The sequence below is a fragment of the Notolepis coatsorum genome (assembly GCF_963971535.1).
Source record: "Notolepis coatsorum genome assembly, chromosome: 2".
In the NCBI taxonomy this organism is placed as follows: domain Eukaryota; kingdom Metazoa; phylum Chordata; class Actinopteri; order Aulopiformes; family Paralepididae; genus Notolepis; species Notolepis coatsorum.
The window spans coordinates 208919412-208945856 of NC_140166.1; the positions used below are offsets into that span (position 1 = coordinate 208919412).

At 41.0% G+C, this 26445-nt stretch overlaps 1 protein-coding gene across 2 annotated transcripts; it reads right to left on the minus strand.

Moving 5' to 3' along the window:
- Positions 1 to 69: 69 nt before the first annotated feature.
- On the minus strand, positions 70 to 18893 carry hyi (hydroxypyruvate isomerase). 2 transcript variants are annotated; one of them, XM_084337950.1, is made up of 8 exons: positions 18661 to 18893; positions 18333 to 18444; positions 15913 to 16027; positions 5155 to 5233; positions 4954 to 5003; positions 4784 to 4853; positions 3220 to 3354; positions 70 to 227 (listed from the first exon to the last, which is right to left on the minus strand). In XM_084337950.1, exons 1-8 carry the CDS (start codon positions 18857 to 18859, stop codon positions 172 to 174), a joined length of 816 nt encoding a protein of 271 aa, XP_084194076.1. In that variant the 5' UTR covers positions 18860 to 18893; the 3' UTR covers positions 70 to 171. The 2 variants fall into 2 exon arrangements, with proteins under 2 accessions (XP_084194076.1, XP_084194077.1); XM_084337951.1 differs by having other exon boundaries at positions 102 to 227; positions 4950 to 5003.
- Positions 18894 to 26445: the final 7552 nt, after the last annotated feature.

Sequence of the window (26445 nt, forward strand, 5' to 3'; positions counted from 1 at the left end):
CTGTCGCTTACCTCGGACAAACTTGGTTTGTCCGAGGTAAGCGACAGTTGTGATTGGAGGATCAAGAAAAGAGGGCAGGGTTTGAGACAGGTCTATTCCCCCTCATTTAAATTCACTTCACATCTGAACATCATCACCAGCAGAACCTCCCAGCGGGTCGTCTGTCCCTCATCACTGGTCACGGCGCCGGTAATCTTTCATCCAGCCGAGACCTTCCTTTGTAGAACCTAGAGAGGAGATGAAAGAGTTAACAACACTAACCATGTAACCCCCCCCCCCCCCCCCCCTTCCTCTAACATCAAAGGCAGTTTTTTCTATTAACAATTAGTTGGACAGCATAAGTAGAACCGCACAAGTATAGGAACATTAGATCTAAGGATGCACCAATATGACATTATGACCCAAACCGATAACCCATATTAACATTTTGGTTATGGCCGATAACAGATATGATGACCGATGTTGATATGATCTGTATAAATAAAACACATTTCTATGATAATAAGAAGAATGGCAGATAGACAGAGAAATAATCATCAGTTGTTCACATCGGCCCAGTTTTGCTTATCAGATAACCAAGTATAATAATAATAATAAATCATTATCACTAGCCGATATGTTTGCTGATATACAGTATACCTGCCCAGTTATGCTCATTGGACCAAATGCAAAACTGGGCAGATATACTGTAAATCATATATTATACTGTATATAATATATTATACTGTATATCATATACTGTACATCATATTATATCAAACAAATCACTATCATCGGCCGATACGGTCAACCTTTATTTATTCTCGAAAGGACAATTGAGGTCACCCTCATATTTTTTTTTAGCATACTTTTTTCAGGCCGAGAGGGAGAATGGGAGAGGATGTGGGGGGAAGACATGCAGGAAATGTCGCCGGTTCCGGGAGTCGAACACGGTACGGCTGCGTAGCACCGCAGTGCGTTATGCGGTGCGCCACCCTGGCGCCCCGGTTACCCTCATTTTCAATGTCGTCGAGACTTAGACATTTCAATGCATAATTGTTTAAATAATAATCAATTATTATTATTAATAACTATCTATATAGCACTTTTCACCACAGTCCAGAGTGTCCTCAATAAACGAGTAGCATAGATGTGTGGCAAGCAGATTGGGTTTCTTCATTGAGCTTTCATCCTTATCAGTAGTAGGGCACAAGTATTTTGTGTTTTATTATAATAAGTCTACATAAAACATTATAGCACCTTTAACCTTTTTGTTAAAATAGATTTAAATGTAATTTGTTTAATAAAAAAATATATACAGTATATTTTTGTTGTGATGTGTCCCTGAGCTGTATTACCCAGCAGGATATGATGGCTCTAGAGCTGTATTACCCAGCAGGATATGATGGCTGTAGAGCTGTATTACCTAGCAGGATATGATGGCTCTAGAGCTGTATTACCCAGCAGGATATGATGGCTCTAGAGCTGTATTACCCAGCAGGATATGATGGCTGTAGAGCTGTATTACCCAGCAGGATATGATGGCTCTAGAGCTGTATTACCTAGCAGGATATGATGGCTCTAGAGCTGTATTACCCAGCAGGATATGATGGCTGTAGAGCTGTATTACCCAGCAGGATATGATGGCTGTAGAGCTGTATTACCCAGCAGGATATGATGGCTGCAGAGCTGTATTACCCAGCAGGATATGATGGCTGCAGAGCTGTATTACCCAGCAGGATATGATGGCTGTAGAGCTGTATTACCCAGCAGGATATGATGGCTGCAGAGCTGTATTACCCAGCAGGATATGATGGCTGCAGAGCTGTATTACCCAGCAGGATATGATGGCTGTAGAGATGTATTACCCAGCAGGATATGATGGCTGTAGAGCTGTATTACCCAGCAGGATATGATGGCTGCAGAGCTGTATTACCCAGCAGGATATGATGGCTGCAGAGCTGTATTACCCAGCAGGATATGATGGCTGCAGAGCTGTATTACCCAGCAGGATATGATGGCTGTAGAGATGTATTACCCAGCAGGATATGATGGCTGTAGAGCTGTATTACCCAGCAGGATATGATGGCTCTAGAGCTGTATTACCTAGCAGGATATGATGGCTCTAGAGCTGTATTACCCAGCAGGATATGATGGCTGTAGAGCTGTATTACCTAGCAGGATATGATGGCTCTAGAGCTGTATTACCCAGCAGGATATGATGGCTCTAGAGCTGTATTACCCAGCAGGATATGATGGCTGTAGAGCTGTATTACCCAGCAGGATATGATGGCTCTAGAGCTGTATTACCCAGCAGGATATGATGGCTGTAGAGCTGTATTACCTAGCAGGATATGATGGCTGTAGAGCTGTATTACCCAGCAGGATATGATGGCTGTAGAGCTGTATTACCCAGCAGGATATGATGGCTGTAGAGCTGTATTACCCAGCAGGATATGATGGCTGCAGAGCTGTATTACCCAGCAGGATATGATGGCTGTAGAGCTGTATTACCCAGCAGGATATGATGGCTCTAGAGCTGTATTACCCAGCAGGATATGATGGCTGTAGAGCTGTATTACCTAGCAGGATATGATGGCTGTAGAGCTGTATTACCCAGCAGGATATGATGGCTGTAGAGCTGTATTACCCAGCAGGATATGATGGCTGTAGAGCTGTATTACCCAGCAGGATATGATGGCTGTAGAGCTGTATTACCCAGCAGGATATGATGGCTGTAGAGCTGTATTACCCAGCAGGATATGATGGCTGCAGAGCTGTATTACCCAGCAGGATATGATGGCTGTAGAGCTGTATTACCCAGCAGGATATGATGGCTGTAGAGCTGTATTACCTAGCAGGATACTGTATGATGGCTGCAGAGCTGTATTACCCAGCATGATACTGTATGATGGCTGCACATGGTTGGATAAACGTGCAGCTAGTTGAGAGGTCCCTGTTTCTCTGCCCCCATTTTCAAAGAGAAATGGCGGCTCGCTCGTCACCTTTTTCTTTTCAACCTAAAGTTGGACCTAAAATATGTTTCTGACAACTAGTATAAACTAGTTTTACAGTCTGAACTTAGTTTGATCGTACAGCGTACAATAATTATTGTACCCTATGTAATCCTATGTAAGCCCACCATAGTTTTGGTCTGACATGCTGGTGCTCTAGTGCGACATCTAGTGGCTGAATGTTATCTATGGTACCTTTAATTTCTTCGACACCTAGTGCTCTCACCTAGTGGCTTGTATTCACATCCGATGTAGCCCTGGTAGCCCAGGTCCTCCAGGACACCGAACAGGTATGGGTAGTTCAGCTCTCCTGCACTGTCTGGCTCGTGGCGGCCTGGAACCTGAGCGATCTGGATGTGGCCTGAAATGACAACACGGTCTCGTCAGAAAACGGAAATAAAGTACTAAGGAAAAAAGGTACATAATGTAGCCAAGTAATATATGTACGTATTTGTATCGGCAAAAGTCCAAAACAAAGGCCGCAATCACTGCAGTCTCAGGCGATTTATCTCAACACTATCTAACTGATTATAGTTTAGGTTAGTTTTACCATTCGCTTAACAGTTATAGTTAAGACATAAAGTTAGGGTTATGGTTAGGGTTCTATCCCCAGCAGGGGAACATAAAAGTTTTCAGAAAACTTTAAAACGTAAAATATTTTGATTATTTAACATTTATTTGTAATATGTACACATGTTTCGATAGAATACGTAATTATTGAAATAATAAATATAACGTACATTATTTTTCCTGTGGTTGATTAGTAGGCTACTTTACTTACATTAATTTAAGCAAGATCAGGCTGGAAATGATATGACCATGATATACAGCGCTGGATCCATGTAGGATTTTTGGCTCCGATATCGATTGCGATATTAGCCTTTTAAATATACTATATTTGAAGGAGAGAGACAATTTATTCAGTTTGGGTCCTGTGGTGAAAAGGTCTCAAAATACAAAAAGAGAATGTGTTCAGCTCCTGACTTCTATAATAAGATAATGTGTTCAGCTCCTAACTTCAATAATAAGCACCAATCCTCAACTGCTGCGACTGCATCCATGTGTGCATATGTTCACACACACACACACACACACACACACACACACACACACACACACACACACACACACACACACACACACACACACACACACACACACACACACACACACACACACACACACACACACACACACACACACACACACACACACACACACACACACACACACACACACACACACACACACACACACACACACACACACACACACACACACACTTGAACTCCTAGGACAAAAACTGTGGCCACTAGAGGGTGGGAACATACTTTCATTACAACTCACACAAGAATTAGGGCTGTCCCCGACTAAGGATTTGGATAGTCAACTTTGATTGGCCGAAATCAAATCAAATGCAATTTTTATATATATATTTTTTTCATTCCATTTGGGCTGTGGGGGGTGCTTAATGTCTGAAGGAGTCGACTGAAGGCTCCTTGTCCTCTGCAAAAGTATGTAATTGGTCCAGTGATGGATACGTCTTGATATTTGTTTAGTCAAGTGTGTTCATTAGATGGCTGAAATCCTCTTTCAGTGCCTTCAGTGTTTTTTTAGGCAGTTAGCCTCGCTGGTATGTGCGCCATTTTATTTTTGTTTGCATTCGACTAAGAGGTTGGCAGTCGACTACGGCTCCTTTCGATCGATTAGTCGACTATTCTACTAATCGGGGTCAGCCCTAAAAAGAATACAAGAAGAAAGAAATATGAAGAAGAATTAAAGCCACTTACCAATTAGGGGGAAGTACTTTTGTATGTTTTGTGTCAGGTTTCCATCCATTATTTGCCAGTGGAAGAGGTCCTGTGCCGGAAGGGGACAACATGGAGGTAATAAGACCTTCACTCATTCACTTTCCCATCTGCGAGGTGCATAAGACATGCATGTCAGTTGTCATACCCACCATCTGCATTTTAATATTTGGATTCCCAACCTTCTTCAGAATGGCAGCCGCTACAGGGAGAAATGGCACATTGTCAGCTGATGCCTAGTGTTAAAGAGGAGGAAGACATCCTCTTTAACATTTAGACATTAAGCACCCCCACAGCCCAAATGGAATGATAAAAAAAGATAATTATAATTTCCTCCTCTACTGTCTACTTACCCAGATGAGGAGTGTCCAGGTAATACTTGGGATCTGTGATCCTTGTGTTGATTGGTTCAATCAAACCAGTGATTCCCTCCTGTGAGTAAAAGCACAACATCAGGACACTTTGTTTAATTAATTACTGGTCAATAATTACCCCCGGGCTAATTTGCCCCATTAAAAAAAATCTATAAAAACTAGAGCTATCATTGTTAATGTTTTAACGCAATTAATCTGATAACCTTGACCTTGGGAGAGGGTTCTTTATTGAGACAGTAGGAAGGCTGAGAGGGAGACAGAGTAGGGGAGACACAGGAGATAAGGTTCTTTATTGAGACAGTAGGACGGCTGAGAGGGAGACAGAGTAGGGGAGACACAGGAGAGAAGGTTCTTTATTGAGACAGTAGGATGGCTGAGAGGGAGACAGAGTAGGGGAGACATAGGAGAGAAGGTTCTTTATTGAGACAGTAGGACGGCTGAGAGGGAGACAGAGTAGGGGAGACACAGGAGAGTGGGGTTCTTTATTGAGACAGTAGGGAGGCTGAGTAGGAGAGACAGAGTAGGGGAGACATAGGAGAGAAGGTTCTTTATTGAGACAGTAGGAAGGCTGAGAGGGAGACAGAGTAGGGGAGACATAGGAGAGAAGGTTCTTTATTGAGACAGTAGGAAGACTGAGTAGGAGAGATCAGCCACAATGCTGCATTCTGTCATAATCATTCCTCCTCATCCTCCCCCCACATTCACCACGGAAGCCCCACACCTTCTTCACTCCTCCTCATCCTCTCCCACATTCACAACGGAAGCCTCACACCCATATATGGGCAGCACCCCTTCACTCACTGTCAAGCTCCTCACTCAACACGGCTGTACCTCATCCCCTGATTCACACGCTGCCAGGCACCTCACTCTACACAGCTGTACCTCATCCCCTGATCAGCAAGACACTACATCTACCGGCAGATTCTGACCAGACCTCGTCGTGGTGTTATTCTAGTTACCTAGTTACGACGACTCAGCCTGAAGCCCTGCTAACCTGCTCTTGTGATTATTCCGTGCTCTAATCTTGTTTCTCTTGTGCCCAGGACCTCCGCTCCAGTGCACCTCCCTGCCTGGACATCTCGTGCTGCACAAGGAGTGCTCCTGCTCTCTCTCGACACAGACCTGTGTCTTCTGCCCACAGCTGCACTGGGAGTGCACCTGTCCTCACCCCCCAAGAACATTCTAATCCCTGTCTGTTGCACATTCCTGATGTTAAACTGTCTGCTTGGGGAACAACATTAAAACACCCTAAAACGCTCCATTCTCTCTTCTCCTGTGTTCAGCTATTGGGCTCTGCCTAAACCCATTCTCACACATTCATGTCATGTAGGAGAAATGGTAGTTGCGAGCTTATTAACCACTTGTCAAAACCTTTTAACGTCAGCTTTCAGGTGGTAAATACTACTTGGGAACTCAGAGCTTTGAGCTGTTTTTTGACACCGTGGTTCTCAACAGAGCCCCAGGCAATATAATAATATTTGGCAGTTTTTTCTAGTGCAAAGTACAGTATAACAATCTACTTGTATTTTTCGTAATGGTCGTGGCCCTGGTCATGTCGTGATTGTTTTTAATGTATTGCAGCTTCTGATTTTGTGTATACTGTATTTGTAATTTTCTGTATTTCTTAGTTTTTTATATTGTTTTAATGTATTGCAGCTTCTGATTGTGTGTATACTGTATTTTGTATATATATTTTTTTGTATTTCTCAGTTTTTATATTGTATTTAGTATTTTCTGTGTTATATTGTGAAGCACTTTGGTACAACTTCGGTTGGTTTTAAATGTGCTATATAAATAAAGTTGACCTTGACCAAAGTTGACCTTGTAATATAACCTGAATAACCTTTTTCATTCAAAATAATTTAAATATATATTTTAGCATTTTTTTATTAATAGAAAATTAAACATAACACTCCTCTCCCCCATCCTACCACACACACACACACACACACACACACACACACACACACACACACACACACACACACACACACACACACACACACACACACACACACACACACACACACACACACACACACACACACACACACACACACACACACACACACACACACACACACACACACACACACACACACACACACACACACACACACACACACTAATATAACAAATCAAATCCTATGTAATTTGCAGTGTGAATGACTTGTTAATGGTTTCCTTTTTTCCTCATTTCCTTTGCCCTGATTGCTCAGTTGGAACCGGTTACGTAGAGATGAGACGGCAACATTGTGAAGGACCAAAGCGCTGGCTCCCCAGAGACCATTTACCGTTTTACTTTACGTCTGCTTCAGTGGAGGCTGCTGACCAAATGTTTAGGTGAAGCACAAATTATTATATTATATTATATATTAAATTATATTTTTAAAACATCCCCCACTGTGTGTCAGTGGTCAGTGGACACAGATGAAAACATATTAACATTAGGTGACAGCGGACCTGAGCAGATGAAAACATATTAGGTGACAGCGCACCTGACCAGATGAAATCATATTAGGTGACAGCGCACCTGATCAGATCAAAACATATTAGGTGACAGCGCACCTGACCAGATCAAAACATATTAGGTGAAGGTGACAAGGAAGCCACAGACTCATACCCCCCCCGACACTCAACTAACCGCCTCGGACAGTCCTTCATACCAGTGGCCATCAGGCTCCACAACAGTGGGCAGGGACTGCTGCCAGACATCGACCTAGAACTAATAGGAACCCAAGTAGGACAATAACACTACCTTGTGAATAATGAATAATGTATATTTCAGTTAGTTAGATAGTAAATTATAACACTACCTTATGCATACTGCACCTTATGTGACACTGTGAAAATATATTTCAGTTAGTTAGATAGTAAATTATGAGATGAGATGAGATGAGATATTACTTTATTAATCCCCTTGGGGAAATTCCAATGACACACACATACAGCTCAACATCTCATTAATAATAACAACATCACAATCATTACATTTTTACAGTAACAACGGCACAGCATAAATTCAACAGACATGTACATTTGTTGACACACGTCATCTACAGAAGGCCTGAGACGCCATATGCGATAGTCGGCAGCAACAACACTAAGTAGTAAAACAAGGAGTCGGCGCGCCAGGCGGCAGGAGGGAGGGAGGGATGTAGGGAGGGGCGGGATAGGGGGAGGCTGGGGGACAGGACTTCAAGTTCAAGTTTCAAGTTTCTTTAATAGTTGTCATACAGAAGTACAGAATACTTTTGTACAAAATGCTTCTTACTGTTGCGCTCCAGAGACTGTGCATGACAAGATAAGTATGAAATAAAAACATAGTAAAAATTAGAAGAAAAAAAAGAGGTCACAGTGTTCAGTTTAGACATATGTACAATGTTCGTAGACGTAGTTACCATACAATATACAATACTGTGCAGTGTACTAATATACAATACTATATAGTGCAAGGCATAAATGGACGAGGTGCAGTTTAGGTACAATTCACAGTAGGTGTACGAGTTGTAGTGCAAATCCTTTATCAATAAATATAAAGTGTAAGTGTGTTTGTGTGATCTAAGTGTGGAGAGTGGGTGCTGCAGTGTGTTGTTTGTTTGAGTGAGTGTGTGTGTGCGTGTGGGTGTGTGTGCTGTGTGCATTTGATGGTTGTTGCATAGTGATTATTGTTCGTTTAGCGATTATTGTTCGTTTAGCAGCCTGATGGCCTGGGGATAGAAGCTCCTTCTGAGTCTTTCTGTGCTCGCCATAAGACTCCGGTATCGCTTGCCTGACGGCAGCAGTTCAAAGAGGCAGTTGTTCGGGTGGCTCGAGTCCTTAATAATTCTCTTAGCCTTCCCCTTGCACCGCTTGTTGTAAATGTTCTGGAGGGTGGGAAGCCCCCCTCTAATTGTGCGTTCGGCTGAACGTGTCACTCTTTGTAGTCTGCTACGGTCTTGTGCAGTGCTATTCCCAAACCAGGAGGTGATGTTGCCGGTCAGGATGCTCTCTATTGTACATGAGTAGAAGTTCCTAAGGATCTTCTGGCTGACTTGGAACTTCCTTAGGCGCCTGAGGAAGTAGAGGCGTTGTCGTGCCTTCTTCACAACACTGTCAATGTGTGTGGTCCATGACAAGTCCTCGGATATGTGGGCTCCGAGGTACTTGAAACTGTTCACTCTCTCAACTGGTGCCCCGTCGATGCTGAGGGGGCTGTAGTCCTTGACCCCCGACCTCCTGAAGTCCACAATCATCTCTTTTGTTTTGCTGACGTTCAGGGAGAGGCAGTTCTCCTGACACCACTGTGACAGGTTCTCTACCTCTTCCAGGTAGGCCCTTTCGTCGTTGGCAGAGATCAGGCCCACCACTACTGTGTCATCAGCAAATTTGATGATGGTGTTGTTGTTCCGCTGTGCTACGCAGTCATGTGTGTACAGGGAGTAGAGGAGGGGGCTCAGAACACAGCCCTGGGGGGCCCCTATGTTGAGCGTGATGGATGAGGAGGTGCAGTTGCCGGCTCTTACCACCTGGGGTCTGCCCGTCAGGAAGTCCAGGACCCACTGGCACAGGTCATAGTTCAAGCCCAGGTCCCTGAGCTTGGCTATGAGTTTGGAGGGGACTATGGTATTGAATGCTGAGCTGTAGTCGATGAACAGCATTCTCACATAGTTCCCCTTCCTCTTGTCCAGATGTGATGCTGCTGTGTGCAGCACATGGGCTATGGCGTCCTCCGTGGACCTGTTGGGGCGATATGCAAATTGCAGAGGGTCCAGGTTGATGGGGAGGGAGGAACAGATGTAGCCCTTCACTAGCTTCTCAAAGCACTTCATGGCTATGGAGGTGAGGGCTACAGGGCGGTAGTCGTTGAGGCAAGCGGGCGTAGATTTTTTGGGTACAGGGATGATGGTGGACTTCTTCAGACAGGTGGGGATGACGGCCTGTTCCAAGGACAGGTTGAAGATGTCAGTGAAAACCGGGGCCAGTTGGTCGGCACAGACTTTTAGGACGCGGCCGGGGATGCCGTCCGGTCCTGCTGCCTTCCTGATATCCACTTTTTTAAAGATCCGTCTCACCTCATGCTCTGTTACCCTGAACACTGAGTCTCCATCAGCAGACCCCCCCCCCCCCATTGCCGTGGTTTGTAGGCTGGTGTTGTTATTCACAGCCTCAAACCTCGCATAGAAGGAGTTGAGATCATTTGCTAAGGAGATGTCACTGTTCAGTTTGAGGGGGGTTCCTTTGTAGTCTGTCATTGTTCTGAGGCCCTGCCACATGCCTCTAGAGTCAGCCTGTTCAAACTGAAGTTCAACTTTATCCCTGTAACGCCGTTTTGCCTCTATTACTGCTCTCCTGACGTTGTATCTTGCCATCTTGTGTTCTTCCATGTTGCCTGTCACCAGCCCGGTGTTGTATGCTGATGTGCGCACTTTCAGAGCCTCACGGACGGATTTGTCTACCCAGGGCTTTTGATTTGGGTAGATATTAATTTTGGTGGTGGGGATTATTACTTCTACCTGAGTACAGACATAGTCAATCACCGACTTGGGTTATGAAACAGTCTTAGGGCCCCTCCCTCCAGCGCGCGTAGGAGGCAGCCATCCAGATAAGGCGTCAGCGCCAGGCGTAGGTATATTGACCTATTTGTTTACACTGCTTGTGTTGTTTTCACTACCTGTACCCCCCCCCCCTTCCCCCATGCTGCTATGATGCCTGAATTTCCCCAAGGGGATCAATAAAGGAATATCTTATCTTATCTTAAAAGGAAAGATGAAATTACCTACCTGGGTTCCATCCTATAGAGGCAAATCTTTCCTGTGACAAAATGGGATCCAATGTAATAAAACTAAGTCAACCAACGAACTAGATTCCTGTACCGGATCTCCTCTCTGGTAAACAAGAATACCTTGAAGACTCTAACAGGGGCACTCATTCAAGGGTACTACGACTATGCTTGCACCTCATGGTACCAAAGCACCTCAAAGGCACTAAAAACAAGATTACAAACATCACAAAACAAACTGGTCAGACTACTGCTTGACCTTACTCCTAAAACCCACCTCACCCCTGCCCATTTTGACAACCTAGGATGGCTTAGAGTAGACGACAGAGTACAGCAACTTGCAATGGGCCTGGTCTACAAGATACACTACACCACTAAGATACCCATGTGCATGTCGAAATACTTCCCAAAGGTCAGTGAATACCATGACCACAACACCAGAGGGAGTTCCACAAATCATGTTCAACCCAGATAAAATTATAAAAAAAAAAAAAAAAAAAAAGCTTTTTTAATAAAAGAAAAATCGTCATAACTTAGAAATGAGATTGCCTAGGTCTATGAATCGATATCGCGATTCTGTTTCGATTAATTGCCCAGCCCTACAGTGTGTACAGTAAGTTAGCTTGGTGATCATCATTGTGATGTAGGCTAAGCTGGCTAGCTACTGTTAGCATACACGCTTTTACAAACACTGTAGCCTACTTACTTTTTCATCCACAACTTTTTTTTCTGATCCAGATGCATAAGTCCACTTCTTCATGTTGCTCAGTTGCTGGTTTATACTTCGGTCCTAATGTTGGCGCAACGTTTAATTTAGCCTACTGTGTTGTTATAGCTGTACAGCTTACTAAACTACTAGCTTGCTATATTTCACACAGTCAAAATGGGTCCAGCTGCAGGTCCGGAGGTTAGGTTTAGCTCGGGCCAATCTCAAGTTTCTCAAGTTTCTTTATTAGTTGTCATACAGAAGTACAGAATACTTTTATACAAAATGCTTCTTTCTGTTACATTTTGTATAAAAGTATTTTGTACTTCTGTATAACAACTAATAAAGAAACTTGAGAAACTTGAGATTGGCCCGAGCTAAACCTAACCTCCAAACCTGCAGCTGGACCCGTTTTTACTGTGCGATGCAGCAATCTCTGATTGGATTTTCAAGGCTGCCAATCATTCATCCTCCGTGTATTATTGGATTGTCAAGGCTGTCAATCATTCAATCCCCCATTCAATGGCAAGAGTTTAACTGCACAGACCGTGCTTAGATGAAGTTAATAGCCTATTTTGATTGGCTATTATTTATTTAAATTGGGTCAACCTGTGCAGTTATTCTGCACGAATATTACTGCAGTCATTACTGCAGTGCAGGCCTGCTCAGAGCTGTACATTTTGGCAATTTTTGAAGAAAAAATAATTCACTGGCATTTTTTTTACAGAGGAAAACATTTCTAATAAAACAAATAATAATAATAATAATAATTAAAAAAAAATATATATATATATATGTAAATTAATAATAATTATGAATTATGAGTGAATTTGTGTTTCACGTGTTGTCATAGAGAAACCTCCACTGGTCTGCTTAGTATTGGTTTGTCTCGCTGTGTCTTTTTTAAATAAAACTGAATGCTGAAGAATTCCTTGGATCGGCACTCTGCAATGCTTGGGCTGTTCATCGATCGGGACATTCAAGGCTCAAGTCCAGCAGTGATGAAGCGGAGAGCGGCTTCAAGGTGAGGCCCGGCTCATGCAGTTTATGGCCTGCAGTCAATCTGGATAATATTGCCATAGTCAGCCTGTTGATGTGGCTGTTAACTAAACCCAGGAGAGCTGGGTGCACAATGTTTTAAAGGAACAGGCCAACATTTTGGGAAATTAGCTTATTTGCCATCTACCTAGGAGTTAGACAAGCAGATACATACCCTTTTCTTCCCTGTGCATGCATTAGGCATTGGGAACACTCGCACTGTTAGCCTAGCTTAGCGTCATTCACTGGAAGTAGGTTCCTCCATGTAGCCTAGTTCCCAACAGTCACGAAATACACTCCAAATACAACTCCAAAACGTTCCTGTAAACATGTTGTGTTTGTATTTCTCCACATGGTAAATACACAGGTCACAACATGTTTACAGGACAGTTTTGGCGTTGTATTTGGAGTGTATTTTGTGACTGTTGGGAACTGGAGGAACCTACTTCCAGTGAATGACGCTAAGCTAGGCTAACAGTGCGAGTGTTCCCAATGCCTAATGCATGCACAGGGAAGAAAAGGGTATGTATCTGCTTGTCTAACTCCAGGGTAGATGGCAAATAAGCAAATATCCCATAAAGTTGGCGTCTTCCTTTAAAGATGGGGATGTGGTGGGGATTGATGTGATGGGTGTTTGGGGGACTGGCTGTTCCGGGGGGGTTCACATGCTTTCGAGCAACACTGTACTTATTGTACTTATTTTACAAGTACAGTGTTGATCACATGCTTTCGAGCAACACTGTACTTATTGTACTTATTTTACAAGTACAGTGTTGATCACATGCTTTCGAGCAACACTGTACTTATTTTATGCCTATTCTTATGTCTGCACTTTCTACATTGCACTACTTTTATTGTCTTTTATACCTATTCTTATGTCTGCACTTTATGCATTGCTTTTATTGTGTCAACTGTATGCTAGTTTTATGCCTATATGTTCATTTTATGCTATTTGCTGTGAAGCACTTTGAGCTGCAATCCATGTATGAAAGGTATACATAAAGTTATTATTATCATTATTAAACAGAAAGCTTAAACAGAAAGCTGAATAGGTATTATTGACCTGTTTTGACAGAATATAAACTGCTGACTCCTAGTAAATACTGCTAAACCATCAGTAGGTACACATTGTTATTCAATATAAAGAATTCTTAAGGGTTTAAAATCCATCTGGAGGGGATGTTTAATAAGTTGGGAGCCTATCACAAGCTGAACGGAACAGATACTGTATGTGTGGACGACACATATGTTCCAGCTATTCCACTTATTTGGGGTATTGGAATAAGGCTCACTGGGACCTTTACCTTTTCTGATGCAGAGCAGATTTAATTCCCAGCTGCTTATATGTTTGAGAACCACCCTTCCTCACAAGAGGAGATGAAAACTAAGTTAATCTGTCTCATAAACGTAAAGACACATGCTGATATAGCTCTCTGTTGTGGGCTCCTATCAATGTCCCTATCTGCATCTTATCCAAATAGCATAGTTACACATATAAATCATCAACAGGTGATTTTCATTCAAGCTGCACAATATGTTATATCGTTGTCAGATAAATTTATACAAGAGTAGGCTACTTCAAACGCATACAATCCTTCCCTATGATTGTCATCATTACTGTCTCAGAGTCCTTTTCATTTATATTATCTGGATCAAAAGATTACTGTGGTCTCTCTATCCTCTCCAAGGCATCCGCCAAGGTCCCTGACCCCCAAAAAATCAGTGGCCTCTTGCCTAAAACAGGTGAACTATCTGTCGCACTGATCACGAAGTGCTTGGAGTGACTACTCAAGCGATGCTATCGCCCTGGGGACACCCACACGCACTCACCTGGACACTCACAAGCCTGCTCCTTGCTGACCCTTAACATGCTCCTCCTGTTCTCCCTGTTCACCTACGACTGTGTTGCAGAGCACAGCTCCAATGTCATCATCATCAAGTTTGCCGACGACACAACCGCCCTGGGCCTCGTCGTGGACAACAGAGAGGAGGTGATGACACTAACTATCTGTTATCTTCAAGGCCAGTGCTGGGAAATGACTACCTTATACTTAGAGTCCCCAGAGTGCAGACTGAGCTTGGAAAGTTAGCCTTTTGTTTCAATGCCCCAGCTTCGTGGAATGATCTTCAACTCTAAAAATCAATACCCACTACGGAATAACCTATGGACAGTTTTAAAACATGATTATAAATCTCCCTACTTCAGTCTGTGACTGTTTTTTAAATGTTATATTTTTTGCGTCTATGTTTTTGCCCTATTTATTCATTGACTAATTTATTTAAGCTGATTTTCTTTTCCTTATTTTGTGTTTTATCATTTTAATATGCCTGTAAGAATTCTGTACATCATTGTAAATGAGAGCTTGCTCTCAATGATCATTCAAGATTAAATACAGATTGAATTTAATTGAATGATGGCTTGAACCTGATCCCTCTCAAAGCCCCATTTAATATGTGATTAAATATTATATGTATGGTACTATAAGGTGAAATATTATATATGTATGATAGTACTATATGGTGAAATATATATGTATGATAGTACTACTGTATAAGGTGAAATATTATATATGTATGATAGTACTATAAGGTGAAATATATATGTATGGTAGTAATAGAAGGTGAAATGTATATATGTATGGTACTAATAGAAGGTGAAATATTATATATGTATGGTATAGAAGGTCAAATATGATATATGTATGGTACTAATAGATGGTGAAATATGATATGGTACTAATATAAGGTGAAATATGATATATGTATGGTAATGATCGTGAAATATATGTATGGTACTAATATAAGGTTATATTTGTATACTAATAGAAGGTGAAATATTATATACCGGTATGTATGGTACTAATAGAAGGTGAAATATTATATATGTATGATAGATGGAAGATCTGAAAGACTGATGCTCTGATAAAGGTCTGAAAGACTGATGCTCTGATGAAGGTCTGACAGACTGATGCTCTGATAAAGGTCTGAAAGACTGATGCTCTGATAAAGGTCTGAAAGACTGATGCTCTGATAAAGGTCTGACAGACTGATGCTCTGATAAAGGTCTGAAAGACTGATGCTCTGATGAAGGTCTGAAAGAGCGAAAACTCAAAATAAAGTACATAGATAAAAGTGTGTTGAAATCTCTTCCATCAGTTTAGACTCTTCCAGCACCTTAGCAAAAAACGTGGCCATGTGGAGTGCTGGTCAACCAGCAAAGAGGGTCCCCTACCTTCGAGAGAACATCTGCTGCATGCTTCAAGTTACACACAAAGGTGGCCTCCATCTCCTCGGCAACGGCATCTCTGTCCGACCCCGCGGGAACCCTTCCCGCCATCAAATGGATCCTGATGAGGACATGGATCTCAAAGTCGTCACAGCAGAACACTCACAATCTTATCACACGGCTCTTCTACAGTAGGCATGCAACTCTAAGCAGGGCTCTTTAGTGATGCACGATATATCGGCCGGCGATATAATATCGGCCGATATGGCAGTTTTTTTACACATCGGTATCGGTCCGATATCAAGATTGGGCCGATATTAATTTTTTATTTTTTTTACATGTTTTTGGCCTTAAATAGTTTCTAAATATCAGTAATTTCTGAAAATAACTTACAAAAGTAAAAAAAATAAATAAAAAGCGTTTAGGAAAATAGCTCTTTATTTGATTATCATAAAAAAGTGTTTTCTATACAGAGATATCGACATCGGTAAATATCGGTATCGGCCAGAACAGCAATATTAATATCGGTTATCGGTATCGGCCACAATTTTCACATCGGTGCATCACTAGGGCTCTTCAAACGTGGGTTCCCAGCAGGGGGCTGGGTCACAGGATCAGGGATGAGGATGGAAACTAATGGTGCTTTTCCACTGCAGTGTACCAGTTCAACTCGACTCCACTCTACCTACCATCAGGTTTTCCATCGGGCAAAAGTTGTAGATACTTTTTTGGTCACATCTGTTACAGTTCTAACATGTGAAAACACTGCAGACCACTGTAATATGTGAAAACACTGCAGACCAGATCAGGTTTCGGAGCCTGTCATAGCACTGAAACTGCTCTCACAGAAATAATCAGCGATCTCAGGCAAAACTGATCAAAACAACAAGGTCTCGATCCTTCCTTGTCCTATTAGACCTAAGCACAGCGTTTGACACGATTGTATTATATTATATCAGAGGAAGAAAATACTATGTCAATCTTGGAGATAATGTGTCTGAGAAACACAACACATACTTTGGAGTTCCACAAGGGAGCTGCCTCGGCCCACTGTTGTTCTCACTATATGCTGCCGCTCTGGGACATCATTAGAGAGCACAATGTATGTTTCCAGAGTTTATACCTGGCTGTATCACTGTACATTAATTAATTACAACTCTGTACATACATCTGATTAGCACTATTACTCAGTAGTACTATTTTATATATTTTATACCCAGTTTAATCACCTGTACATTGTATATTACTGTTTCACTTTACTGTTACATTTGTACTCTGGTTGTTGCCAAACCTCTTTTCGTTGTACTGTACTTGTGCTGTATGATGACAATAAATATTAATCTTTTTGGCCAGGTCTTGCTCGAAAAAGAGATCTTTGATCTCAAGTGACTACCTGGTCAAATAAATGAATCTAATCTACTACTGATCCAATCCATTATTTTCACTGAACGATACAGATCTATTAATTTATGTCTGATTGGGATACTATGTAATCCATTTTTCAAAGCTGCCTTGCCTTGTATTTTGAAATGTTACACATCTTGGCGTCAGTTTTTTTTTTTTTTTTGTTATCCAATCCTAGTAGCCGTATCAGTGGATCCCAACGAAGTAATTCTGAATAATAACAGCGTGGAGTAAATATCAAGTCTAAAACTGTAGAGAGCTATTCTGGGTAGACTCTCCTGTTATTTACAGTATCTGTCTTGCTAACCAAAAATAGGGCAAATATGGGTTATGGTCTCAGGACTGAAGTAGGAAAGAAGGCCTTTATGTTTAGCCTGCAAAATGAACTTAAACTCCAGGATCTAGTCACTCTTAATGAATTTAAACTCCAGGATCTAGTCACTCTTAATGAATTTAAACTCCAGGATCTAGTCCAGGATATAGGCACCTTTAATGAATTTAAAGGCATGGTGAAAGCTATAGAAATGGACTCAATCGGTCCGATGTTTGTAATTGAAATAGGATTACATGGCTACATGGTGTGTGTGTGTGTGTGTGTGTGTGTATGTGTGTGTGTGTGTGTGTGTGTGTGTGTGTGTGTGTGTGTGTGTGTGTCTACTGTATGAAACTGCTGTACTACTGTCATTCTTGGCCAGGTCGCTCTTGGAAAATGTTTATTTCAATGGGTCTAATCTGGTTAATTTTTGCTATACATAAAATTTATTTTTATGTAGAGTAATACACCCACAGAGCTTTTAGAAAGGTGCAAAATAAAAATAAATGTCCCCCCAAACTTTTTTTGATTTATGAATTTATAATTGTTTTGTAGACCAAAATGTATGTTGTTGTTTACCCTACTTCCCATTTCCTGATGTGAAATGCAGCTGATTGGATTATATTATGGTGCTCTAGTGCGACGTCTAGTTGCTGGATGTTATCTATAAATTACCTTTTTTGGTTAATGGGGAAAAGATTCAAATTACCTCTTGCAGTTCAGAGCCTTTGCATACTTCAAGGCCAGATCTAGACCCTGTTTGAACTCTGCCTCTCTTCCAGGAACTGCTCCCAGGCCAAGATCACCAGCCTTAACATCTCCTGCAATGTGGTCACCATCCGATTTAACACAACCATCATCATGATCATCATCATCAATATCACTATCATTCTCATCATTGTATCATCATCATCATCATCATCGTGCTCATCCCACTGTATGTGTCGACCGACAGACACGAATCATGTTCACTGAACTGCACCTCAAAGACAACAATTATCGATTTGGAGAGCTCTCTGCAGACACAGTTACTTTACCAGGAGGTGTGTTGATCAGGGCCACTTCAACACCAGTAGCAGCCGTGGCTCTCTGGAGTTCTTGTAAATCGGAGTCATAGAGCCAGGCAGCTTCTATAGTTTGAAATCCTGCAGAAGCAGCGGCATATATTCTCTGGGGAAATTCCGGCAAGTCCGTAAATAACCACGAAATGTTCGCACAGAATTTCAACGGAGGCATTTTAGCTTCATTCGTAATAATATCGCCGGGTGTGTTTGCTGTGGAGGTGGACGTCGTCCTGCAGCTCATTCCTCTTGGACTTTGGTCTGCTGTGGCTGTGTTGAAGTTTTTGTTATTCTCACGTGACTTGCCAGCGTGCTTCCTGGATTTGCAGCAGCGCACAGAGTATGCGCGCGCAGTCCTGTTCATTTTGCATTGGGGCTACAACCTACATTGGTCCTACAAGGAGAGTAGGATAATATTTTCTCGTTTTTTTTATGTCCTTCCAAAGCCCAAAACACATTACATTTGGAACAATGACTGACGTTTAAGACGTTCAGCTTAAATGTTGGGGTGTTTATGTCACAGGTAGAGGAAATCGAACCTGGATGATGGATGGTATAGTTGACTTGTCCAACTATTTTATGTCTTTTAGGGACACCCACCCACACAGTATACTGTATGCAGCCAACCAGAGGCAGTTTAACAGACATTCAACTGTACCAATTCAAGAGCTCAATGGGGGGAAATACATTTCAGTTAGATAGACATTTTAAACAGGCTCTGAAGAAATGGCTTAGTCACTAAGGATAAAGAAAGATATATTATGCAGGAGGTGTGCTGTTGACTTTGTGTTGTTTGTTTTATTGCATTTTTGTTGTTCATATTTATATATTTATAATGCTTGAAAATTGAATTTGTGCATGTCTTAATACCAGAGTGTGGCTGGTATTACATCTGGAGGGTGACTGGTATTACATCTGGAGGGTGACTGGTATTACATCTGGACTCTGGAGGGTGACTGGTATTACATCTGGAGGGTGACTGGTATTACATCTGGAGGGTGACTGGTATTACATCTGGAGGGTGACTGGTATTACATCTGGAGGGTGACTGGTATTACATCTGGAGAGTGGCTGGTATTACATCTGGAGGGTGACTGGTATTACATCTGGAGAGTGGCTGGTATTACATCTGGAGGGTGACTGGTATTACATCTGGAGAGTGGCTGGTATTACACCTGGAGAGTGGCTGGTATTACATCTGGAGGGTGACTGGTATTACATCTGGAGAGTGGCTGGTATTACATCTGGAGAGTGGCTGGTATTACATCTGGAGGGTGACTGGTATTACATCTGGAGAGTGGCTGGTATTACATCTGGAGGTTGGCTGGTATTACATCTGGAGGGTGACTGGTATTACATCTGGAGAGTGGCTGGTATTACATCTGGAGGTTGGCTGTATTACATCTGGAGGTTGGTATTACATCTGGAAAGTGGCTGGTATTACATCTGGAAAGTGGCTGGTATTACATCGGGAGGGTAGTAATCATTTAATTAATTTGCACCTTACATACAAGAATTGCAGCCCAGAGTGTTTCACAGTAGTGATGCAGACACTAAATAGACATAGGCATAACATGAGCATAAAATTGCTGTAATTACAGACAGTGCAATAAAATAGACATACATTGGCATAAAATAGACAAAGTAAAATAATAATAATACACTGTATTTTACTTTCATACAAGAATTGCAGCTCAAAGTGCTTCACAGCAGAAAAAAAAAATACATAGGCATAAAATTAGCACAACATTGGCAGATCAAGAGCAATGCATAAAGTGAAGACGTAAAATAAGCATAAAATAGACAGCAGCTAAATAAGACATAAAATAAGACACAGGCAAGGCATAGAACATTAAATCACATCGTTTTTCACATTATGATCTAACATCTTAATTACTTACTTACTTACGCCTTTTTACCCCGTTTGGGGCATAGGCCGTCAACAAGGGTTCTCCAAGCATCCCGATCCTGAGCCAACCTCTCCAGCTGGCCCCAGGTGTGTCCCATCTTCTTGGCATCATCTTCCAAGTCTCAGTGCCAGGTGTTTCGTGGTCGGCCTCTCTTTCTTTTCCCTTGGCGGTTCAACCTGAGATATTGTCTTGTGATGCTCAGGGATGGTTTACAGAGTGTATGGCCAATCCATCTCCAACGCCGTTGGAGAATCTCTTTCTCTGCTGGCTGTTGTTGTGTTCGTTGCCACAGGTCTTTGTTGCTGATGGTGTTAGGCCAGCGAATCTGGAGGATTCGGCGCAGACAGGTGTTTAAGAAAACTTGTAGTTTATTGGTTGTGGTGACAGTGGTCCTCCAGGTCTCAGCACCATAGAGTAGGACTGACTTCACGTTGGTGTTAAAGATCCTGATGGTCTCTTTATTTATGGTTTGATCATCACTGATACACATCTTTTTAACTTTAGCTTTTGTGATTTATGATCACAGGGACTCAAACTCACGATGGTCTAGTAATTTCTACCCGAAAATTACTTTATTAACAAAACATTTCTATGTACTGTTTTGACACCAAGAGAAGCCCCCCACACCCCTCAGTATGGGATATACCCCAGCAGTCACCGGTATTAAGTATGTTACCACAATCCTAGGTGTGGTTTGAATACTCCGAAACTATCACTCTTCAATCTGGAGGTAGTAAAATAGAATAGACAGAGTAAAATAGTGCAATAGTGCAGTACAATAAAATAGTTATCATCTACACAGTATAATGCAATAAAATAGTTCGAGTAAAAGTCCTCTTTGTTTACGGTTGGATTATCAGTGATACACTTAATATAGACATGTTTTAAAATAGACAACAATAAAAGAGTAAAATAGTGCAGTGCAATAAAGTAGTTCTCACAGTACAATGCAATGAGTCCAAGCAGAAAGGCTATGGTGAAGAGGTACATTTTTAGCTTACTTTTGAAAATATTTAGTGATCTAGCCTCCCTAATGTGCATAGGTAAGATGTTCCATATAGGAACAAATCCAGTAAGGAGTGTATTACAGTAGTCAAGTCGACTTAAGATAAAAGCATGGATCAGTTTTTCAGTTTTTTTGTCTCACTAGGGTGCTTTAGATTATTAATCAACAACAGAACATTGTCAAATTATAACTGTGTTCCATGACCTGCTACTGTTCCATTGTCTTATTTATTTGTACTATGCGGTTATGTTTTTGATTGTACGACTGCTCTTGTTTGACTTTTTTACTGTTTACTTTAAATGTTTTGTAATTTATGATGTCATCATGTACCCTCGGCATCATTTTTTTTTTTTATGAAACATTTTCCATTGGGGTCATAATTTGCAGTTGAAAAAAGTAATAAATAGCAATATATTGCAATATCGTCATATTACAATATCATGACTCTAGTATTGTGATAATAGTGGGGCCTCTGGTAATTCCCCACCCCTAGTAGAAATATATAATTACATTAGTTCAGTTGCATAAACATATGTATTTATTTATTAATTGATACATTATTTATTTAATTAATCATGACTAAATATTAAATTAATTACATTTCATATGCATAAACAAAGTAACACTAATCAATCCTCTTCACCCTTTACTGGGCAATTCCATGTATCGTTGGTTATGACTACACACGATGAAGAGTGAACATATCTGTGTTTGTGTTTTCAGACATGCTGAAAATCTTCTCAAACTAATTATTTTAATGCCTATAAGAAATGGATCCCACACACCCTGTACCGTAGTAACCTACCATTCTAATGAGGCCTCGGGCTCTGGCCTGATCTCCATGTCTGTACACTGTGGATCTCCACCAGACATGGTGTTGGCGAGGCACACAGATCTTTTTCAATGCAAGCCGATATCAAAGGATCCATGAATTCTAATTGATCTTCACTGGGCGTCATTCCAAAAGGATGATGTGCAAACAAAACCTAAGACCTAAACGTTGTGAAAAATCAATATAATCACCCTGTTCAGAGAGGAAGGATATTTTACAGAGATGAGGGTGGGGTTCTTTGGCTCCTTGATAGAACACAGAGAGGTGTTATCGAGGTGTATTACTTACAGGTAGGGATAGGCTGATGTCACAATAATTACAGTGTCAGGCAGTGCTTGGATGTCAAGACCACCCGCATTTCATTGTATACTTGTATGCCGTGACAAATAAAACTCTTGACTTGACTTGACTTGACTTGACTTGACTTGACTTGATGGTAATGGCAGCAAAACAGAGCCATTATTTCCACATATATTATGCAATATACAAACAAATAGACAAATGTACAAATAGACAAACAACACTGGTGACCTCACTGGTTGCTATATCTAGGGATGACAGTGGCTCAGGAGGTAGAGCGGTCATCTGGTCATCGGAGGGTTCATGGTTAGATTCCTGCTCCTCCCGGCAGCATGTCAAAGTGTCCTTGAGCAAGACACCTAACCCCTAACTGCTCTTGATGAGCAGTATAGTGGCAATTTACAAAATATTTCGTACTTGCCACTTCCACTCCGGGGATAGCTTAGTCTACGCGCACATACGGTAATAAAGATTTTGATCCATCCGTTTGGCTGTCACAATGAATCAATCATTTATTTCCGATCTGCATAACAAACAAAACTCATATAATCATCTCATAATGCGGTACATGCGTGCAGTGCGTGCTGTGCGGTATAAAAACTGTTTGCTTTCCCGGTCCACCTCTCCCACCCAGGCCTCCATCTCTTTAAAGGGAAAGTACACATATTGTTTCAAATCATATAGGAATAGTTACAATAACCATAATCAGTGTAAATCATATCATGACTTGTCAATCAAATCATCCGTTTTAATTTTCATATTTCATAATCCATAAACTCTGCATTTTCATAATTCAATTAATTTCATGATACAAACTCAAAGATTAAATAACTCAAGAATGGCTCTTACAAGCAGGTTGGCAGCTTACATGGTCGCCGTCGGTGTGTGAATGTGTGAGTGAATGTGTCGCATAAGTTGTAAATCGCTTTGGATAAAAGTGCTATATAAATGCAGTCTATTCATGCTATCACACAAATATGATCACACAACTCTGTGAAATCTGTGACCAAGTCCCATTATTACAAACATTGTACTTCTATATCTTTTATATATTACTTGACACTTTCTCTATATGACCTGCAATAATAGGAAGATAGAACATCTATTACAGAATGTGGCAGTGGACCAGGAGTGGAAGGTGACTCGCAGTCCTGGTCTGGATGTACAGGTGACTATGAGAGTGTGTAATTACTTAGGGATGTTCGATATTGGCTTTTTTACCGATATCCGATATACCGATATTGTCCAACTCTTAATTACCAATACCGATATATGCAATAATTTAATTTCAGGTAATTAACATTAAGTTACATATCTCTTGTCGTGGAATTAACACAACATTATGCATACCTTTTACAATCAATAAAGGAATAATTTGTTCTTACTTGCTTGCCTGGCTAAATAAAGGTTAAATAATTTTACAAACAAATAAATAATAATAATTTCCGATATTACATTTTAATGCCAATATCGGCCGATAATATCGGACATCTCTATGTGTAATCCTAACCCCTTCCAGGTGGAGTTGCCTTAACCCTTTCACTGCCACACAACAGCAGGTTAACCCTTTCACTGCGACAATACACAGGTTAACCCTTTCACTGCAACACAACAGCAGGTTAACCCTTTCACTGCCACACTACAGAAGGTTAACCCTTTACTATCAAACTATTATGGACTTGCTTGAGGCAGCAAGAGCTAGGGCCCAATAGCCAAGGGTATTATTATTATTATTATTATTATTATTATTATTATTATTATTATTATTATTATTATTATTATTATTATTATTATTATTATTATTATTATTATTATTATTATTATTATTATTATTATTATTATTTTTTTTTATTTTTTTTTTTATTTTTTATTATTATTATTTACATGAAAACAAGACAACACAATAACCACAATAACAATACACAGAACTTCACAGGGAAATAACAGAAACAATAATAATACAGAAATAACAAATTATAAAGGCAAAAAAGAAAACAGAGTACAACCTTTTAAAATGTAAAGGGGTACTTTAGCACTCGCCATACCTTGGCAAATAAAAATGTAAAAAAAAATTAATAAAAAAAAAAATATATATATATATATTTTTTTACAATTTTTTATGTTGATTTAGAATTCGAATGTCAACATTATGAACCCACCTCCCCCCCCCCCCCCCCCTCCCTCTTCGCCATACCTTGCCTTTCACTGAAAGGACGCCACTGTGCTAGTTTAACCTCTTATCCATCAGGCAGAAAATGGGGCTAGTTTTGTATAACACGCCTGATGATTGCATATCCAAAGTAATTTGCGATTTAATCTTGAACCACTTATAGCACATGCACGAGTCTGATCTCTTTTGAAGTGTTGTGTTTTTCCACAACAGGACGTTTTTGTTGCCAGATGCCTGTTTTTGAGTTCCAGCGTATGAGATGAAAAACACAGCGGTTCCATAGCCTGAAGTCTTATGTAGTACAGATCCAAATTTGATAAAGATCCATTCAAAAATGAGTGCTTGAGAAAGGTTTTAGTAAAGTAGGCCTACCGGTAAAAATAGAGCACGATTATCCAAGATGGCTGTCCACTTCAATTCCTTCTGACGCTTGAGTCACAACAATGGATTTCTCTGTCAACTTTCACCACCTTCCCCCGCTCTCCCGCAGGGCTGCAGTCACTGACGGAGTGGCCTGTCAAATGACGCTTGCGGGATATATCGTCATTGTAACTCGAGATCCGAAGCACACAATAGGTTGAGTGTGGTGGCAAATTCTACTTTCGAACGGTGTATTGGATGATCGGCGAAAAATGCAGCTCAGAGCCGACAGATGAGAGCAAAGTAACGTGACGCACACGCGTCCCGCGCACGGGCATGGTGTGCCGTATACGCCCTATACTCCTTACTATATCATAAATTATATGTTAACCCCTATCTCTGTTATCTATATTGGATATGGATCTGAAAATTCATCATTATGGTCAAGCTGGTTAGCTTTTTACTAAGTAATAACTAGTAATAGTCAAGTTCTTTCAGCTTGAATAACTAATATTCAGAACCTCCTCTTGCTATTGCGTATTGAAATTAAGGATTCCAGTCACGTTGCCATGTTCGTCTCGTTGTGCTATTGTGCTGTAGCCTGTAGGGATAGACTCTGGTCTGACTGAGGTCCGATAACATTGGCTTGACATTAGCACCATAGCAAGGCCTCCACAGACTCACTGATCAGAGCAACTGTCTTCTGCCGATGGGGCTGTGGGTGTGTCACTGATACACGATTCTCTCTGAACAAGAACCAAGGTCAGAGATACCCAAGATGGTCAAACAATAATGCTTGTATTTATTTTCGGACATCACAATGCCTCTTGAGGCATGACTGTAAATATAAAACATATTTTTTTTATCATACAAATATTGTCTTATTTATTATTATTATTATTATGATTCCTTCCAAATAAAGCCCTCACAATTACTCATTCAGCGCCAAAAACAAGATATCCTTTTTCCTTTTTTTTTATTATTAACATTCTACACACTCTACTCTCGCAGACCTGCCTGTGTCTCCCTGGCACCGCTGCCTACGTTATAATTGCAATGACGATCTAATCCTGACAGGTGGCAGTATCGCCTACCTTTTGAAATGGGTCGAGAAGTGCCTCCGGCTGCAGGAATCCCCTCCCCCTCAAAGTGAAGCAGCACACAGCCATCTGTCGACGATTTG

What these genes read in the sequence shown, in the direction of transcription:
- hyi (XM_084337950.1), bottom strand. Translation starts at nt 18,859, where the DNA reads ATGCCTCCGTTGAAATTCTGTGCGAACATTTCGTGGTTATTTACGGAC. An exon ending in AAGGCTCTGAACTGCAAGAG is followed by an intron (nt 16,028 to 18,332) that starts GTAATTTGAATC and finishes TGTCCTCATCAG; the next exon opens with GATCCATTTGATGGCGGGAA. An exon ending in AAAGTACTTCCCCCTAATTG is followed by an intron (nt 3,355 to 4,783) that starts GTAAGTGGCTTT and finishes TTGTCATTTCAG; the next exon opens with GCCACATCCAGATCGCTCAG.